Source organism: Coenobita brevimanus, chromosome 108 (genome assembly GCF_032717465.1).
Source record: "Coenobita brevimanus isolate Jiangsu-jjx chromosome 108, ASM3271746v2, whole genome shotgun sequence".
NCBI classification, from domain to species: Eukaryota; Metazoa; Arthropoda; class Malacostraca; order Decapoda; family Coenobitidae; genus Coenobita; species Coenobita brevimanus.
Window position 1 is genome coordinate 768627 of NC_137061.1, and position 21558 is coordinate 790184.

Sequence of the window (21558 nt, forward strand, 5' to 3'; positions counted from 1 at the left end):
CATTCCCATGACGATTTTATTTTTTAACTCGTCATCATACCTGCAGGTTTTCACCCCTTACAGTAGTCATGCTTGGCCTTCCCTTTACTGCCTGCTGTTCCACCTTCTTACACCATTTCCACTACCACCCGGTCCACCTCCGGCTCCACTTGAAGCACAAGATGACATACTAATTATTAATTACTAATCAAGGATGTGAGAGTGTAACACTCAACTTGCAAACACATTGAACAAGTACAGGAAACAGGCTGAAACTGAGTGTTGGCGCTGGCGTTGCCATGGCAAGAATCCAAACCTTGTGCTGCCGGAGGGCACAAAAGTGAATTTTTCAGTCGTGAATGTGCACTCATGGGAATATTTGATGGCTGCCACCAAAGTGCGATTTTGCCAGTCTGGATGCCGCAAAACCTAGTGCCTTGCTGTATTATACAGTATTTAGAAATGTGGTGGACTGATGCATACAATACAATAGGACAAATGATGCTGATACAGTACAGTATATTAAAAAATTATTTGACCTTCAGTATTTACTTTATTTACAAGGAAAATCACTGATGAACTACTGTAGTAAGTACAAGACATACAGTACTGTACAAATTCAACCACTGTCCAGTACATAGTGGCATGGAAGAAAACACAAACATAAAAAGGAATGATGTGAAGATTGGGAAAATGATAAATTATAGTACACTTGTGAACATGTATACCAAAACTTCATGATGCAAAATGATAATTCTCAAGCCTGTGAGATACATTTACAGTGCTTGTATTATGTATATGCTCCATGGAAACTTGACATACTGCTGCTGATAATACAAACAGTGTAACAGTCAATCCCACATTACCCCTTTTGAGGTGTAGGTGTCTGCATTAGGCTATGGCAGTCCAGTACATTTAAGGGAAGGTGACCAGCCTACTTCCCTTGGTGGAATTACTGGGTGCTCCAGGACATGATGCACCAACTTCAGGTGGTGATCCTAAGGCTTATTTTGAGTAGGAAATACTATACCAACATGGCTCCAATTCTCAACCATCATGGATTGATGTCCTTATGGGTGAATTATGATGCCGACTATTTTTGCTCATTAGGATATCAGTAACTGCAGCTCCATAACAACTGATACCTGGAGCCATGTTGATTAATAAGCCCTAGAATTGCATCCTTAAGTTAGCGCGGCAAGTCCCAGGACACTCTGTTTATGACTGAAAAACCTCCAGTCATCTCCTGGGATTAAACCTATGGAAGGCCGTCACTCTGACTGGAGCATCTTAATCACTAGACCACCAGGTGTCTCACATGCACAAAGTGTACTGTATTTCAGACACATTAAATTACAAAAAAACTAGCTTTGCATTTCATTCTTGAGCATATTATTATTCCTACTGCCACGCTTGGCATCGTATATATTCAACTCTAGGGATGACTATTAATAAAGTCAGCTTTCTGCAAAACTAATTAAATGAAAACCAGAAAAATGAAGACCATGTGCTTAACACTTTGAGCCATACTCTTGGTGGCACTACAGTATAGCCTCCAAGGCACCTTTTCTTAGCAATTTATTATACATATTACACATACTGATATTCTCTTTAATGTTATCTATTCATTTCTAATATGGACACTGCCTCAGTAATGTCATCATCATCATCATCATCATCATCATCAAGAACCTCCTTTCCCACTCTAGGGCAGGGTGAGGGGAAGCAACATCCAGTTTGCCCAATGCAATGGGCCACACTTCCATTCACTCATCATTCTAGAGAATAAAACAGTTACATGTAAAATAAATCACTATGGAAACCATGCTATGTCACCTAGAGTATGACCAACTACGAACGGGAAGCCAAGCCCTCAATTTTTCATAATACAGTACTGAAATTTTTGAAGTATGTGACCAAGATGGAACATGCCTAATCTTTCCATACACTATAGTTTCCATCCACTATCTTTAATGTGAGAAGCAGGCTTATCTAATTTAATGCACGCTTATCAAAATGACATAACCAAAGCACTTCACAAACATTCATCATATATAAGGGGCTTGCCATCCCTTCTGTGATTTAAGTTTTAACTCCTTCACTCCAAAGACATAGCCTTTATTACATTCTTACTACCTCGAAATAATTACAGGTATGTTATTCTTAGGAGCTATATTTCAAACTAAGGTGATCAGATATAGCTTTCATTACCCCTTCAATACAATGTATCTCCCCTAAGCTATATACAATCATCACGAAATAACAATAGAGCAAATAACTATGTTGTTGGAGTGAAGAAGCTATGCACATGACGGAGAATCGCAGCTCACTGCAAAACTATAAATTCAATAGCAGTACAAAAAACATGAGGTATTTTAAACATACACAATAAAATATTCAGCAGCTATTAGAACTTACAACACTGCAGATGAGCATTAAAAAAATAAATAAATTAAAAAAAAAAAAAAAAAAATCCTGCACAGCACTCTTTGAAACTTAAGGGCCTGAGACTACGCTGGTTTGTTCTTGCTACCCCCAGGCAACTTTTTTCATCTCAGAAGAAAGACCTTTTGGAGTTGTTATTGCTTAGCCTCATTCTGTCTGGCTGAGCAAACTCATGAACCACAGGTAAGCAACTGCTTCTGTGGCACCAGTCTACAAGCACAGTACAGTATGTACATTTAGGGATCCAGTTCCTCCTTGTAGCAGACAGCACCTCACCAAGGTCTTTCCCACGGCAAGGTGAGGGAAGGACGTTTTGTAGTAAAAATGGTCAGTTAAAAGTTATATCTAGCAATAGTTGCAACCGCTGGCTCATCTGAAACATAAACCCAGTGGACTACAGTCTGAAGATGTTCCCTTCCTGCAGTCCACTACCTTCCTTTTGGGGGATGGGGAGGGAGATGATGGATGCTTGTTTAATTGGGCAGCTCTACCACCTAGTAAAATCATGTCACCACTTGAAGGCATCCCTCTCCAGTACCTGAGCTTTTTTGAACTGTCCTAGTTCAAAAAGTCTCCCCTAAACTGAATAAAACCATCTGGAGGTAGGAAGAATAATATAAAGCACTTCTCTGACTCAAAGGTTCAAGGGTAGTTGACCAATCTACTCTTCGCAGTGGCATGGCATGATTTGGAAAACACTGTCACCTCTTTATCAAACCCAGTTATTCCGACTGGGGCTTTCTGACTACTAGACCACCTGGTAACCTTCCATTTATAAACAGTATGTACAGTTGGGGACTAAAGTTTGCCTAGTATTTCACCTCTTCTGCTTCTCACTTTCCTCTACTGACAAAAACTCTTAGAGAAGAGAGGCTTGGTATGTTTCTCAACCTTATACTACCCTTATTTTACCTCTCACTCTCCTCTGTTGGCAAATATTTCTCGGCTGAGAGAGGTCTATTATGTTTCCTATATGATATTTGATATGATGCATCTGGGATAAAAGTGACAGACATGTCCTAATTGTACATCAGATGCAGTGGAATAGCAGACCAAGTGTTCTCCCTAACTGTACTATATGCTAAAAAAATAATAATAATAAAGTCTTAGTCTAATAAAAAATACTAGGAACTTGAAAGCAAAGATCAACTTTGTATCACTGACACTTCCCCACATTCAACCTTTGTAATCTGATCCTGTATTTTTGTATTTGATTTTTATTTTTTTATTCCACCTGGTGTTGGAAAGAGCTACCTTCCCATGGTGGCAATGATACAGACATGCAATGGGGCTGCCTTGTTATACCAATGTCCCTGAACTCCTTCCCTGTCCCTCAAAGGTGAATGGTGGACTGCCAGAAGGGTAACTTCAACCTGCAGTCCACCAGGTTCATTTCAGTTGAACTTAGGGCTGCTACTACAACAACTACCACTACATTCGCACTACCTCCAGGCAATTATATTCGTTAGGAAAAACCTCTTTTACTCAAGGATCAATGATGGAAGCAAGTAACCCCTTCTGCTCAAAAGTCTATCCTAGGCTGTATAAAATCATAGGGATGTAGTAGTAATAATAGTAGCAGTTGTAGTATTAGTAAGAGTAGTAGTAGTTGTAGCAGTAGTAGCAGTCATAAGTAGCAGTGGTAGCAATAGCAGTAGTCATTAGTAGTAGTAGTAGTCATAAGTAGTAGTAGTTGTAGTAGTAGTGGTGATGGTAGCAGTAGTAGTATTATAAGCAGTGGCAGCAGCAGTAGTAGTAATGGTAGTGTAGTAGTAGTTGCAACCCCAGGCTCATCTGAATGTGAACCTGGCACACAAGGCTAATTACCCTTCTACAGTATTTGTCCACCATCCTTCTTCTAATGGGCAGGGAGGAGGCTGAGTGACATCTGTATAGCCAGACAGCACAGCCACCTAGTCACATCAGTGTCACCATGTGAAGGCATTTCTCACCAGCACCAATTATGAGACAGCAAGAAAAATAAATTAAATCCATCCATCATCCAATCCCATGTTGCCCCATGAGGAGCAAAGGAGCCCAGGGTTAGGAAAGTTGGTCCTGACATTTAAGATGAGAGTGACCAGCCTCACTCATCCATGAGTGGCATAACATGAGCAATAAACCCCAACCACACCTAGGATATAAACCTACAAAGGCTCAATCCGATTGGAGAGCCTTAATTACCCACTAAACCACCAGGTGCCATAATTTGGTTATATGATTGCCACCCAGCATAGCAAAAGGTTTCCTGGTGTACAGGAAACCATTTGGCTTGTCACTCAGTGTAGAGTCACCCATTAGCAGAAGGAAGAGAGAAGAATAAAGGAAAGAAAGACAGAAGAGGGAGTGTCATGTCACACACAGGCAGATGGAAGAGGAGAGGAAGATGGAAGAAGTAAGGAAGAGAGGAAAGGGCAGACACCCAAAGCAGCACTACATAGAGTAAAATAAGTAATGATAACAACAATAATAATGTCATCGGATTCGAGGGGTTAACCACTTACCGGTATCTACCTTTAAAGGAATGGATTATTTAATGTCTATATATATATATATATATATATATCCACTCACTCAATGTAGTGCTGCTCTCGGGTGTCTGCTCTTTCCTCTCTTTCATCCTTCTTTCCTTCTGTCCTCTTCTGTCTTTCTTTCCTTCATTCTTTCCTTGTCCTTCTGCCTACGGGTGACTTTACACTCCCTCTTTGGTCTTTCTTCCCTTCATTCTTTCGTTTTCCTTCTACCTGTGGGTGACTCTACACTGAGTGACAAGCCAAATGGTTTCCTGTACACCAGGAAACCATTTACTACGCTGGGTGGTAACCATATACTGTAACCAAATTTTGGCACCTGGTGGTTTAGTGAGTAATTATTGCATTCCAGTCGGATTGAGCCGGTGAAGGTTTATATCCAAGGGATGGTTGGGGTTGATTGCTCATGTAATGACACTCAGGGATGAGTGAGGCTGGTCACTCTCATCTTAAATGTCGAGACCAACTCCCTAGCCCCGGGCTCCTACGCTCCTCATGAGGCAACGTAGGATTGGATGATGGATGAATGAATATATATATATATATATATAAAATCTCACTTTTTTTTTTTTTTGGTGGGGAGGGGGGGGAGCACAGAGAGGAAAGCTGAAGAGCATTTGTAAAACCAGGCAGTGGAGACACCCAGTTAAATTGGTGCCACCAAAAGAAGGCACCCATTGCCAGCACCACGTCATCAGATTAAAGAGGCTACAGAGTAGAAGTAAGACATGTAAATTTATCAGCAATTTTATGTGAAACAACTATAGATGAGGATCAAGTGTTTATATCACAGAAAATGAATGTGGGGCAACCTCATGCCTCATGTAGGAAGACAGGTTGCTGGAATAAATCATAATAATAATAATAATGAAATAATAACAATCCTGAACTTTTTCCAACCAAGAATGCAGTATGGTATAATAATGATAAAACAATTACTATTACTGTACAAATAAAAAAATAATACTGCTAATAATAATAGAGGCAGTAGTAGTAGTAGTAGTAGCAGTAGTACTAGTAATAACAGTAGTAGTAGTACTAGCAGTAGTAGTAGTACTAGCAGTAGTAGTAGCAGTAGCAATAATAATAATAATAATAATAATAAATCATCCAATCCTACATTGCCCCATGAGAAGCATAGGAACCCGGGGCTAGGCAAGCTGGTCCTGATGATTAAGATAAGAGTGACCAGCCTCACTCATCCCTGAGTGGCAGTATGTGAGCAATAAAAACCCCAACCACCCCTAGGATATAAACCTTCACTGGATTAATAACAATAATAATGATAATGATGATGATGATGATGATGATGATAATAATAATAATGACTAAACTTTATGACATACAGATATTTACAGTAATTTGGGCAGTAGGGCTGTGTGGTTATACAAATGTCTCTCAATCCTCCCTCTATTCCTTGAAAGGGGGATGGTGAACTGCAGAAGGGGAACTTTGGCCTGTAGTTCACTAAGTTCACGTTTCAGAAGAGCCAGGTGTTGCAACTACAATAAACAGGGCAATCCTCAAGTTGCATAATACTGGCCTGTAACAATAAGTTAAAAAAAACATCACCAAGATTCAAAGGGTCACCAAGTGCTGGAGAGGGACACCTTCATGTGGTGGTATCAATATAACCAGACAGCTCCAGTGCCTGGATATGCAAATATCCCTTCACCCACTCCCTAACCACTTAAAGGAGGATGGTGATTACAGAGGGTAAATTCAGCCTGCATTCCACTGGCTTCATGTTTCAGATGAACTTGGAACTACAACAACAAGGGGTTAACCATGGTGTCATCCAACAGCACGTTTTTCTAATACCAATTCACCTGCCATGATGTGGATATCCACATTTTCCCACCCACTCACACCACAAAGCCAATCCTCATTGTACAATTTTATTCACAAAAGAGAATTTAAATAAGTTAGAATTAGGTTAAAAATGACTTATCAACATTCTCAGTAGGTCAATTCAAAATACTATACTGTGCTCCATCTTAGGGCATTATAATACAGTACTTGAATACTTTGAACATGCTCCCATTGACCTCAGCATATCTGGGATGCCTTGTGAGATTTTTGGAAGGAGGTAATTCTTCGGCTAATTCTGAGAGAGAGAGAGAGAAAGAAAAAATATATATATCAGCATGGGTCCAATTCTCAACCAACAGAGCTACCGGTACAATTGCTGATGATCTTGTGGGTTTATTATGATGGAGACCATTTGCAATGGAGGAACAGAAGAAGGGAAGGACAGGAAGAAATAGTCCATACAAGGAGGGTACCGTAGAAAGGTCGCAAGAGGTTGGAAAAATGGCAGAATATAAGAGAGAGATGGAGGAGCGATTCAGTAAATATGATTTGGAGCAGATGGGGGAGGTGGAAGAGGTGTGCATGATATTCACAGAAGAAATCTGCCCAGCATGTGAGGTGGTGTGTGGGATAAAGAAAAGATGAAAGGGGGTGCAAGGAAGTGCATGGTGTAATGAAGAGGTAAGACAAGCTGTGCCACATAAGAAGAAAGCATATAGTGAGTGGATGGCATGCAAAAGTGTGGTGGAAGCTGAGACACTGAAGAGAGAGTTATATTTAGAGAGGAAGAGAGAGATGAAGAGATTAGTAAGTAAGAAGAGAGTGGATGGGGAATTTGGAAGGAATTTGTGTGTTGAGTTGGGGGAATGCAAGAAAATGGTCTGGAAAGACGTAGAGTTAGACAAGGTGATAAAGAAGTAAGTTGGGAAGTGAAAGATAAAAATTATAACTTGCTATTGGAGATGGGAGAAATGTGAGCAGATGGAGAGAACACTTTCAGGAACTGTTAAACATAGAGAATGAAAGTGATGCAAGGATAAGTGGCTGGGGAACGGCTAGGAAGAGGAGGGAGGTGAGAAAAGAAGAAGAAATCAGTAGGACTTATATAGTGGAAGTAATGAAGAAAGTCAAAATGGGAAAAGCCCCAGGAATAGATGGAGTGTGTGGTGAAATGCTGAAGCTGGGAGAGAAATAGCAGTAAAATGGATATGGAAGATGTGCAGATTGGCCTGAGAGGAAGGTAGAGTCCTGGAGGCCTGGATGTCAAGTATAATTATTCCCTTGTACAAAGGAAAGGGGAAAAAGAAGCATGTGGTAATCGTAGGGGCATTTGTCTTCTCAGTGTAGTAGGAAAAGTGTATGGTAGGATACTTAGAGTTAAGGAAACAACAGAGGAATTAGTTGGTGATGAACAGGGAGGTTTTAGGAAGGGAAGAGGTTGCATAGTTCAGATATTCATTTTTAGATCTTGTGAGGAAAAGTTTCTAGAGGAGGGAAAGAACTTGTATGCAGATGACAGGGTGGATAGACAAGGAATGTGGAAAATATTAAGACTACATGGAGTAAATGAGAAGTTGTCATATGCCATGAAGAGTACGTATCAGGGGGCTAAGACTGCACTGAGTGTGGATAGTGAACGGAGTGAATCTCTCTATTTGAACGTTGGATTGAAACAGGGATGTGTCATGTCCCCATGGTTGTTCAGTCTGTATATCAATGGGGTTATAAAAGAGATACAAGGTAGGGCAGTGGATGTTGGAGCATCCCTAATGAGAGAGGGCAGCATCTGGAAACTCCCCGTACTGTTGTTTGCAGATGATACTGTATTAAGTGAAGATGACAGGGAACTGCAAGGCTTGGTCAATGAGTCTGGATGTGTATGAAATGGGATCTAATGGTGAATGTAGGGAAGAGTAAAGTTATGGTCTTTGAAAGAAATGAAGCCACTGAATGTACAGTGAGGTTGGATGATGAGGAAATGGAAAATGTGAGTGCATTTAAGTACTTGGGTAGTGTGATGAGTAAGGATGGAAGTTTAGAGGGTGAAGTGTTTGAAAGAGTACAACAAGGAAGAATGGTTGGTGGTTCTTTGAAAGCACTGATAAGAAACAGGGAAGTGAGCATGGAAGTGAAAAACTTACTACAGTAAAAGTCCAATTCTTTGGCATCCAATTCCCCGGCAAATATGACATTTCGGCAGTTTTGAGAAATAGTCCCATTTACGAAAATCTCTGATCGTTCGGCAGATTTTCCGATTTTTTTCGTCCCCTCTACTGCTGGGGACTTCTTCCAGCAGTAGCAGACTCCAATCAACCCCTTCTATTGTACATATGTAAATAAGGAACCTACTATAAGTTTAGGTAAGTGCATGTGAACTTGTAGGCCTACTGTATCATTACATTTATATACAGTATGTTCACTAATTCCTTTATTTTTCATATTCATATACTGTATAGTACTGTATTCATTACAGTATTGTACAGTATCAAACAGTATACAGTACTCTCTCCAAACACATTTGTAATGATATGAGTAGTGATGATAATGTTCACCGAAACATATAAGGTACTGAGTGGGTAGGGTTTTTGATAATTCGGCAATTTTGATATTTCGGCACTTGCCTGGTCCCATAGATGCCGAAAAATAGGACTTCTACTGTACATGACAGTACCTGTATTGTGATATCAACCCTAACGTATGGAAGTGAAGCTTGGACCTTGTTGGCGTGACACAAGTCAAGAGTGAGAGCAGTGGAAATGAGGTATTTGAAAGGAGCATGAGGAGTCAAATGGAGACAGACTGACAAATGAGGAAGTGAAGCACCACTGTGGTGTTGATGTGATAGAAGGAGTTAGGATAAATACAATGAGGTGGTTTGGCCATGTGGAGAGGATGGAGTGTGAGAGACTAATAAGGAGAGTGTATGTGAGTGAGGTGGAGGGGGGAAGAGGGAGGGGAAGGACAAGGATGAGATAAGAGGGATGGAGTGAAGAGGTATATGAGAGAGGGGTGTGTGGACTGGGAGCAGGGCAGTGAAATGGTGGGGGATCGGGTGACATAGAGGCGATTTGTGTGTGGCCACCCCTTATGGGATTATGGTGTGTGGCAATAGATGGACCATTTTCTCCCAGAAGGTTATCAGTAATTGTTGTTCTGTAACAATACAGAACTAGGCCTATGTTGCTATGGCATTTTCAACTCAATATTAGCCCTGGATAACCTATCAAAGTAAGTAGCTCTGTAACTAGGCCCATGTTGATATAATATTTTTAACTCTGTCAGCCCTAGGACAACCTTTCAAAGTTTCTCAAAAATCTCACAGGACACCTTGTACTTCGATGAACAAAAAATCACCTCCTTGGGATTAAACCTAAGCAAAACATTTTGCAGCAGATGACCTGCCTACTTCCCTTGATGGCATTACAGAAAACCCTCCAGCACATCCTGGGAGAGATGACCAGCATACTTCCCCCTATCACATTCCATTATCAAAAAAACTCCAGTCACTTCTTTAGGACTGAATTACCTAAGGCCATAACTATGACAACCTTGCTACAATTCTTCCATGTAGCAAGTCACAGCACTCTATGTCAAGACACTATTTTTGTGTCTGGATTCACACTGGCGAGTTCAACATATTTTCAATGGGAAGAATTATAGGTTTGCACATTTAGAACCTGACTTGGGTAGGGCAAATATAGCTTTACCTTCCCCATAAAGAACAGTTCCATATGTAAGTAAAATTCTCCCATGTACAGATTTCATATCACTCTGATCTCAAGACACACAATATTTTCGTGTCCAGATTCATACTAGTGAGTTTAACATACAGTATTTCGGAAGGAAGATTTATTAGTTTATACATTAGGAACCTGAAGTGGGTAGGGTAAAAATGGTTATACCTTCCCCATAAATGTCTGTTCCATATGTGGGTAAAATTCTTCCATATACATATGGTAATTCATGTCACTGATATCAAGACATTCAAGATATTGTCATGTCCGAATTCACACTGGTGAGTTCAACGTGTGGCGTCAGGTTTACAAGTCCAGACAGCTGCTGCACAGTTAGTCTCACTGGCACCCCACCACCCATATTGACAAAGGCATATATATTGTCCAGCTTTAGGGGTGGCTGGGGTACCCGATATACACTGAACCCATCCTCACTATCACTGCTTACTAGGGGCGGAGGACGAGAGGTTGATTTTAGAGCTACTCCAGGTTTCTTTGACCTTGTGAATGACTTTCTGGCTGTATTTTTAAGTCTAGGAACCTCTGGCACAGGCACCGTCGTAGTATGCAACTCAAAACTGCTCGATTCAGCTTCTGACGTCGTGGGAATCGAAGGAGGGGGTAGGGAGAGAGATGCCTGGCTCCTGACTTCCGTGGCATGGCTGGAAGAGGGGCTGTGAAGGGAGGACAAAGCTTCATCCATAAGGTTTGTAATGCTGTGCTTGAGGTGGGAGTGGAGGAAAGTATGGTGGTTGTGCATCTCCTCCAAGGTCTCGCCAACGTCCCCGCAGTAGTTGCACTTGAACGGCTGCTTGATAGGTGGCCGCATGGGGGACCCGAGGGCCAAGCGGGTGAAGGTGAACTCATCTGCCTCCGGGTGCTGTCGCCGGATGTGTTGGCGCACCGAGGACAGGTTCTTCACCACATGCCAACACACCTCACACCTGCTCACACCAATCCCAACACACCCAGTCCAGGATTAATGAACTTGTATACATTTCTAGTTACTCCTTGAATAATACTAACAATGCTGTACTATCATTTACTTTCCTCTGAATACAGGTTATGTTCTTTTACATTTGTTCTTGTTGCTCCCCAATTTTATTCAACTTAGGGCAGGCACCTCGTACTGGAGGGGCTTATAAAGGCTATATTAAAACCCATCTAGTATGAAAAGTCTATCCTAAGCTGAATAAAACTGTCAGCAGATGGCAAGAATAAAGTAAAAAAAAGATATCTCCCAGCTCAAAGGGTTATGAACAATTCATCATTATTATAAATCACTTTTTTTTCTTCTGTTAACAGTAAATTACAAAATGGCTGCCTATTATTACTCCACTGCCACCTATAAAAGTTGATATAAATTTTGAAACTCATACCTTACAATTTTTATTTTATTTTATTTTTTTAAACGTCATGTCCCCCTTTTTGGATGCAGGCTAAGGCACTGCCCCTGGGTAGAGGGCTATGGTTTTGGAGCGTGTAGCACTTTATGACTGGATGCCATTCCTGATGTCTACCAATGACCCTTGGGTGGACTCGAACCTCCGACCCTTCGGTCAGAGTGCTCTAATCCAGAGCCACAGCTGCTACAACCAGCTAGGTGACAGGAGAGTGCTACCTCTCCCGGCAAGGCAACTTACTCTGGCAAGTCACAAACTCACGACTCTTCAGTCTTGAGTCAGGTGCTCTACCAGTCTGTTCTTCAAATTCTTTTAAATACTGTATAGTTAAGGCCTTGGTATATGCCGTGGATGTTTGGGGGGGGGGGGGAAATGTTTACCTTTTATATAAAGGGTCCTGTAAATTAGGATTTACTGATAAATCAACTCTACACATAACAATGGAACTTTAATGGCTTTTTTTTCCACCAAAAACACTGCGGAGTTCACTGCATTTTTTTTTTTAGTACTGAAAGTGATTGGTGACGAAATATGCGTGATGCTGGCTGGCCATTATTCACATGTTGTTTAGGTCAAATTTTAGCTTGATTTCTAATGAGGACTTTCAAGAGGCTTAGTGGCAATCCTTGGTGATTAAAATTTTTATGGGGAGTATTAGGGGGCAAAACTAATCGGTTAGGTTAGGTTAGACTGCAGTAGCTATGCACTGATGTGTCCAGTCGGTGAGGTCGTATGTAAACACACTGTCTTCAGTGTCTCAAGGCAGACGTATTTCTAGTAACCTATCTTTAAATATATTTTTAACAAAAAATATGAGGCTCCTAGAACCTAACCCCCTATTTTACATGTAAATATATGTCACGTTTTAGTGTGAAATCGATTCTGAATGAGGTTCTGCATAACCTATCTCGTGTTGTATGAAGACTCAACTGTACTGTACTGCAGTTACCTGGATAACTGTACAGTACTTTACTACAACACCACACCTACCTGCTTTCTTTTGTTCTAAATATACATTTTTTTATTGATTTTGTATGTCTGCACATGTTCATATGCTTAAAAATGTGTTAAAATGCGTTAGCGTGAGTTCCAGTGGTATTGATAGGTGTAAGCCCCAATCAAATGGAATTTTGTTTTTTTCGGCACGCTCAGGGCCCCCTAGGGTGCCGTTAAATTGAGGTTTTACTGTAACTAGGCAAATCAAAATACTGTACTATAGCTTGTTGTTGTTGCTGTTGCTTAACTCCAGTCTGTGCAAACCCATCAACCACGGGTAGGCAATTACGTCTGTTGGGTCATCCTACAGGTACAAAGTAATACAGTTTATACACCATGTAGGTACCTGACAACCCCTTGCATTAGACAGTCCCTCACCATGGTTGGACAAGGGTCCTTCCAATGGTAAGATGCAGGGAAATATGAGGAGGTTTGACTCCCAGGTGAATGCCGCAGCTGTTCCACCCAAGGTGTACAGTGCCACTGCGTGTAACTCCTCATCTGCTCCAATAATAGTCAATAAAACTGCATATACAACTAATTTCTACGACTACTTCAAAGTATACTCAAAGAAAATACTCCACAGGCATTTATTCCAGTCAAATTAGACACTTTATTTGCAAAGAAAATGCTCTACAAGCACATACAGTCTGCCAGCTAAACATGCACAACCATTAGCTTCCCCCAATGTATATGTTTATCATGAGCAGATCCAGTGTCTAAACAAAGGCAGGGAAGGGGGACCAGCATCTCTTTACCCACTTATGATTGTTTTATGTGTATGAGTCAAATTTATTAAAGAAGGCATGGGAAAATATGCACTAATTATTGTTTGAAATATACAGTCCTGTTTTCCTATCCTTGTCTTTGACCCATAAAATAGTAATGTTAGTTATGAAATATCTTATAACTCTGATCTGACTCAATGACTGTGTGTTATCTGTTACTTTGATTAACTGACAGATTATTGTGTGTGTTTTCTGTTTGACTGATGGATTGACTGGTTGTGTGTGTGTGTTTTATCTGCCTGTTTGATTATGTGTGTGTGTGTGTGTGTGTGTTTTATTTTCTAACAAAAAGCATTGCTCTTTCCTCCTGTCATCATCGAAAAAAAATAAGAGCTGAGAAAAGTAGGTCAAGATTCCCAATCCCCCTTCTGGATCTGCCCCAATCAGGGCATGAGGAACACTGTCATTCCTTTACTTAACAATCTGTCTTCAGTTACAACCCTTCTCCCATTTTAACCAGTAAGAAGCATCAATCGTAATCACTGTTTCATATCTTCCCATATCTCCAGTAATTCCTTGCTTAACACATGCTTTCACGAAACTAATTTTTCATAATATAGCCTGTCCTCATTCATATTTGTTTCACTGAAGTTACTGCTGTTTAAACTGCTAGCAAAATTTTTTAAAAATCACTTAGAGATGCTTGAGATTATAAAGTTTTTCTGATCAGTTTTTCAAGATGTTTCATTATTACTCTGCTAATGAATTTAAGGCAAAAAGATACAGAAAAAATCACAGATGCATTTGATTAATTACAAAATTAGTCCAAAGAGAGATTTGATATTTTTATTTCTATTTATTAATCTATTTTATTTTTTATTTTTTATTTTTATTTTTATTTTATTTTTTTATTTTTTTGGTGCATTAAACCTGGTGATCATGAACCATAACTGCCATACAGTACGTCTAACTTGAAGTTGTTTCATTTATCTGAAGTTATAATTTGCCTATACACATCATAAACTTTAAGTAAGGACTGTCTGCATAGCTGATTAACATAGGAACACTTTTCAATGAAATACATCACTGTTCAGTACTGTATTAAGCAGTCAAGATGTCCAGTGGAGAGTAAGGAATGGTACAACTCACTACTAAATTATCAACAAATATCACTGGATTTTAGCCTGGAGAATTGCATTTATCTATGATTTATTTTTTAAACGTACTGTACTCATGGGCTTCAACATTTATGGTAATCACAAAGATACATCCAATTACAACATTAGCTGGATTCTGATAATTATTTGGAGCCTTGAATATGTTGTATATCTTGCTCACTGGAACACAACCCTCTATAAGAGCAGGTTTAACTCATCATCATCACCTTGACTGTTTTTTCCCCTCACCTGACCAGATGAAAAACATGGCAGTCTTTACAAACACATATATGGTGTTCTGCAAGGAATTACTGTACATACTTGTTATTGTAGAGTATACAAAGTCCTCGCTATATGTCATACGTTCAATTTGTTTTTTTTGGTAACTTCAGAAAATTACAGAAATATTGTCAGTTAAAAGTTTCCCTCATATCTGGAATTAAATTGCTAGTATCCCCATTTTACGGCACTACATATATGGAAAATGCACCAGAAGTATAGGAAAAGTTGAGATATTTCTAAAATAAAGTTTAATTTCTAAGAGGGACTGCTTACATCTGTCAGTTCCTTCAATTTGCAACACCAGATATAAGGAAGAAGTTGAGAAAATATTAAACATTTCTCATTTATGGGGAACAGCACACATCTTATTTCTTCCGGTTAAGAGCACCAAATCTGGAGAAAAATTTTGCAATATATTTTAACTATAACACATATCGAGGACAGCCTGATTACAACAACTGTTTAGTACAATGAGTAAGGCAACATACAGTCATGCGCATGTAGAGGAGAGCAGGCAAAGTAATGCGTCAAGAGTCGGCTAGGGGTGGAGAGTTAGCACCCCTTGGCACTTTTCTCCCGACACCACTGTAAAAGGAATCTGCGTCGGAGCAAGTGTCTCACGGCTATTACAGTCATCCCTGGTTTGCTGCAGTGTTGATTTTGCCATGTGTGTGTGTGGGGTGGGGGGTGTAAGGTGATAGGTGGCAGGGGAGAGGAAGATGAGATGGAGGGAGAGGGAGGATGAGTGGGGAGACAAGGAGGGGAAAACTAAGGATGAGATAATAGAAAAGGGGACACAAAGATGAGATGGGGGATGGAGATGAGGAGACCAAGGATGAGATGGGGGATGGGGAAGAGGAGACCAAGGATGAGATGGGGATGGGGAGGGAGAGACCAAGGATGAAATGAAAGGAAGGGAAGGCCAAGGATGAAAAGTGTAGAAGGGGTGAGGGAGATTGAGGATGAGATGGATCAAGAAGAAGGGGGCGACAAAGGATGAGATGAAGGGATGGAGTGGAGAGGCATCTGAGAAGGAGTGTGGATCAAAGAGAGGGGAAATCTGATGGCAGAAGACAGGGTGACATGAAGGCAACTTACCAGATTATGGCATTTGGCAATAGGTAGGCATATAGATGGATTCATTATACTGTATGCAGATTTCCACTATTCACAGGTGTCTTGCCCCCCCACCCCCCAAAGAAAGAAACAAGGGATGACTGTACACATTCTCATAAAACTGTTACTACAGAATTTTACATCTAAAGGGAAAGGAGGATACTACACAAAACTGTACAAATACTAATAGTTTGTTCACCTTAACTTGGCATTTTTTTTTTCACCTATTTCTTGTAGCTTAATGGCAGAGTTAAGGCAATATTACAGCTCTACAACCTCCCTATAGTACTTCTTTATGACTAGCATCATTTTCTAAGGTTAATCTTTACTTACAGGTCAGCATTCAGGATGGCGAGGTGGTAACTTTAGGCCAAGTTAATGTGTACATTGCACTAGTATGAGGTCCAGTCTTCTCTGCTTATGAGGCTTTATAACACTTCTTTCTTACTAATTCTTTTGCCTAATTCAATTTAACAACCCTATCTCATCTTTCATACCTCTTTAATCCCTTGGAAGGTGCTGCAGAGGAACATATTTATGTGGTGACACAAACATTCCTCAACTCCCTCTCTCTCCACCAAGAGAATGGTGAACTGCAGGAGAGGGGCAACTTCAGCCTGCAGGCCACTAAATTCATATTCACATAACTATTAATGCCATATATACCTCATGTGGGACAAGTAGGGGGTATACAAAGCTCAATTAAAGAGAGATTCCTTAAATTTGGATTTACAGGCCTGCAATTATGAGCCAGTAAGCAAGGGGCAGTGCATTCAGTACCTTCCCAGCATAATCCCATCTGAAGGAACTTTTGACCAAAGAGAATTTAATGTAGTAGTAGTAGTAGTAGTAATAGTAGTAGTAGTAGTAGTAGTACATATACATCACCTAATCCTGTGTTGCCCCATGAGGAATGTAGAAGCCCGAGGCTAGGCAATTTGGTCCTGATATTTAAGATGAGAGTAACCAGCCTCACTTATCCCCGAGTGGCATTACGTGAGCACCAAACCCCAACCACCCCTTGGATATAAACCAACACAGGCTCAATATGGTTGGAGTACCTTAATTACCCACTAAACCACCAGGCGCTGTAGATTGGTTATACTGTTACCACTGAGTGTAGTGAACGGTTTCCTGGTGTACAGGAAACCATTTGGCATGTCACTCAGTATATTGCCCAAAGACTGGAGGAAATGGAAAGAAAAAATGAAAGAAAGACATAAGAGGAAGGAAGGAAGGAAAGAAGAGAGAGTAATAATAACAATAATGATACTGTCTTTTGCTTCACAGAAGCACCAGTTCTTCCAAAGGAATCTGCAAGAGCTCATGACACATTTTCACTTTTACAATTACAATGTACCATATGCTGATTTGAAATTAGCATGGAAAACATGCCCAACAGCCTCATTAGCCGACAAGAACACAGATCTCTATGTGTTGTATGTGGGAGGGATAGGAGGAGGATGCAAAAACTAACTACAACTGAGCAAAGGGTCAGGGGCCCGACCTGAAGTAGATATTTTGACGAGGGGGTGGAGCTACACGGGAGATGTTGAGGGGCAGGGTCGGGTGGTTGGCCTTGTGGTGACGGTGGATTGGCTTATGACGTCCCCGGAGACCACAATGTCCACACTCATACTCCTGCCGGTACAGATCCTCGAACATCTCACGAGGAAGTTTCTTTATGGGGACTTTCCTGTCAGGATGGATCTGTATGGAAGACAGATATACTGTACAGCTGTCATTGGACATCTTAAAAAATGGTAAAAATATGTCGAACACGTCCACAATGGGTGTACTTTTATTCTTGCTGGAAGAGCTCCTTGAGCATTTCACGAGGAAGTTTCTTTATGGGAACTCCTACATCATGATGGATCTGCAGGGGACAAATATGAAACGCAGTGAAACGTCAGAAGCATCTGAGTTTCCAGCCTAAGAGTGACGATTGTGAGGATAGTCACCAAGCTTGTAGTCAAACTTCCTTCTCATGGTAGTACCTCCTCGGGCTGATGGTAGCCAGCCCTCTGTTACCTTGTATTATTGCATTATACTGGGACATGAGAGGGATGTGTCCATATGATGGTACCAATCTAACAATGATGCTCTGCTGCCCAGTTATACAAATATTCCTCAACTACTTTTGCATCCCTTGAAAGGAAGATGGTAGACTGCAGGAGAAAGACAACTTCAGCTAGCAGTCCACCAAGTTTACATTCAAATGAGCCTGGGGTTTCAACTACCACCACACTGCTATTACTACTACTACCACTACTACTAAGCTACTGTACTATAATTTATGGAAGAAACAATAGCTTACTTTGTTCACATGGGCTTCTAAGTCCTCCAACTTGGCACTGCTCTTCTTACAGAGGCTACACTTGTACACAACATCCTCTGGGTCAACGTTGGAACCCAGCGGTTTGATGAAGGTGGTGTCTTTGCCCTCCATGGCCTCATCCACATCATCATCATCATCATCAAGGTCCATGCTGCTGCGGGGTGAGGTCAGGTCCTTGGTAGATCCCCGTCTTCGTGATACCGGTAGAGGACGCACAGTGGAGGTCTCTGAGCTGCTGGAGATTATTGAACTGGAAGCTACAGCTGGGCTAGTATCTGTCGAACTAACACTAGTATCAGCCACAAAGCTATTGTCTTCCATGGTACTCTGAGGCAAATCTTTATCAACAGTCGTGCTGCTCACAACCTGATCTGAAACCTCACCAGAATGCTTTAAGGCCAAGTTATATTTGAAGTCCAGCAAGGCATGGTTCTGTAACCAGTGGTCCATTGCCTGTGCTAGAGATATGCTTTCCACAACACAGTGTATGCAATTATAGGTGTACACTTCCTTAAACACCTTCTCCATCTCTTCTCGTCTCACTTGGTATGGCAGATCCCGGTGCTGCTTCTTCATATGCTCTTCAATAGCTAGCTTCCTTGACTTATGGTTACAGTGACAGCAGCTGTATGTTGTCTCTGATTCATTCTTCTGTACATTACTAGTGCTTTTAAGGCCTATGGGAATTGGAGCAACAGGCACACTCTTAGTAAATGACTTCCGTGCTTTTGACTTTCCAAGTTTCAAGTCTAGCCTAGGATGGGGTGGCATGTTAGAAGTAGCTAAAGGATCTAGCTTCTCTGGGCTTAAATCTGAACCTATGAAACTTCCATCAATCTCTTGTTTCAGCATTTCATCACCTGGTTTTTGATACTGTAGATGAGTAATATCAGGTTTGAGGTTTTGGTGCTTCCACTTATGGTGACGCAACGCATCAAAGTTTGTATTAAAGCGTCCATGGCAGTACATACACATAAATAAGCGTGTGTCTGCATGCTTGTTGCGCTTGTGGTTATTAAGTCCAGATGAGGTATTGGTAGAAAATGGACAAAACTGACAACTGTACGTTTTCCCGACCTGTATGTCCCCAACATGTTCCACATTCTCGATCACCTCTCCCAACTCCCCTTCTGCCTTAATCTCTGTTTTCAATTCACTCTTCACTTCTTCTGACCCCTGGATTTTCTTCAAAACTGTCTGAATATTTCTAGACTCGATATTCACATCATCACCTTCATCAACCACATCTACTGCCATGTTTTCATCGCCCTTCTGTACCCTGCATCTCTGTGATACATCCAACACCTCACTCTGTAACCTCGGGTGCTTGACGCTACTGTGCTGCTTCACGGCATCCTCACTATTGCTGGCAAATGGGCAGTAGTGACATTTAAACCTGGAAAGAGAAAATTTTAAGCTCTATCAATCCACCGATGTAATTTCATTATGTTATTACTGGTCAGCATATTTTCATATGATGGAACTAAGCCACACCCATAATGTGAAACAGTGTCACGGTTTCATGAAATTCAATGAACAACAGTTATGAGCTGGGAATGAGTCTCCTTGTTTGCAAGTCAAATCTACCCTACAATTTGACTACACTGGGCTACCAAATGTTAATGGTTACTGACAGACAAAAACAGACTGATTAGCTATAGCCGACGGATAAACTGAAAGTATTTGAAACAGCCTCCCTTAACCCCTTCAGCTACTAGTACAGGTCGAACCTAAGTTAAATATAACTGCCTGGTAATTGAAGAACTGAATTAAAAGTACACAATTAGACAGAAACATATATATAGACAGAAATATATATAAAGATAAACAGAGACAGCCATTACAAAAGGCAACAGGACCAGCTAAGTAAGGGAGGTGGTACTACAAACTAGACAGTAATGTATGATGTACAGAAGCTGAGGAATAAAGCAAATGACACATATCAATTTTTAAATGGAGGAAGAGATCCTAAGCCTATATGTCTCATTCATTAAGTCTTATATATTCAAGGTGAGCCACTCTAAGATAAATGTTATAATAAATATGGTACTTTAATCTTACAAAACTCTATCAGTAAATACATGAAGTACCTGGCCTGGTGCATGGCAGTGGTGTGGCTCTTTAGTCCAGCTGCAGATCGACACTCAGAGCCGCAGGTGTCACAGATAAACCGACGCTCAGATCCCGAGTCATGCAACACCAGCCCACTCTCACCCTCTCCTGAAAAGACAAAAAATGGGTAAACATGATTAATTAAGGTTCTGATTAATAACTAGACATCGTCATCATCATCATCATCAACACCACCACCACCATCATCATCATTTTCATTTTCACCCCAAAAAAAGGACAAATGAAACCATAAGGTTAATTATGGTACAACACAATACATCATCATCATCATCATCATCATGCAACTCTCACCTCACCTGAAAACAGGGAAGTGGGTAGTCAGCACCTGATTAATTTAAAAATCAGCTCAAATTATCATGACCATCATCATTCAGAACTCCCTTGCCATCCTACAGTGGGCTGAGGCAGGCTCCAGAGAGTTAGAAAAACCTGACAGAAAGAGATACCAGCCAAAGTTTGGCCAAGTGGACCACAATTCATTATCATGCAAGCCTTTGGAATCCCACCTTCACCCAACAGGTACAGCTTATTCCTCATATAGCTTCACATCCACTTATCCACCAGTCAATCTGACACCTATGAAGTCAAAATGGGGCGCAAAACCCTGGTCATGCACTCCACACAAAATTCAACCAGTCATCTCGATTTCTTTTCAGTCCCCTAGCCATACCAACTTCCACATCTCTCTTTTTCACATACTTACTTACCATATCAAATCCAATTTACTCCTGGTCTACTACATCTCCTCCCACCTTCAAAGTAACTCTGATATGCCATTTTTACCACTATATTCATACCCATTCTCTCCACATACCATTTTATCTAGACTAAGCTGATCCCTGCATTTGTTACCTCTTACAGAGGTTAGTTTTTGCAAGACTGTTCATGACTAGCTACCACCGAC

General features: G+C 40.8%; 1 protein-coding gene across 1 annotated transcript in view; it reads right to left on the minus strand.

Moving 5' to 3' along the window:
* Window positions 1-10751: 10751 nt before the first annotated feature.
* Window positions 10752-21558, minus strand: part of LOC145416917 (uncharacterized) — a 55285-nt gene continuing 44478 nt past the window's right edge. The window contains exons 24-27 of the mRNA XM_080285776.1: window positions 20612-20741; window positions 18501-19917; window positions 17691-17893; window positions 10752-11445 (exon numbers count right to left, since the gene is read on the minus strand). Of these exons, the coding sequence (XP_080141902.1) occupies window positions 10752-11445; window positions 17691-17893; window positions 18501-19917; window positions 20612-20741 (2444 nt within the window). The remainder of the gene's footprint in view (window positions 11446-17690; window positions 17894-18500; window positions 19918-20611; window positions 20742-21558) is intronic.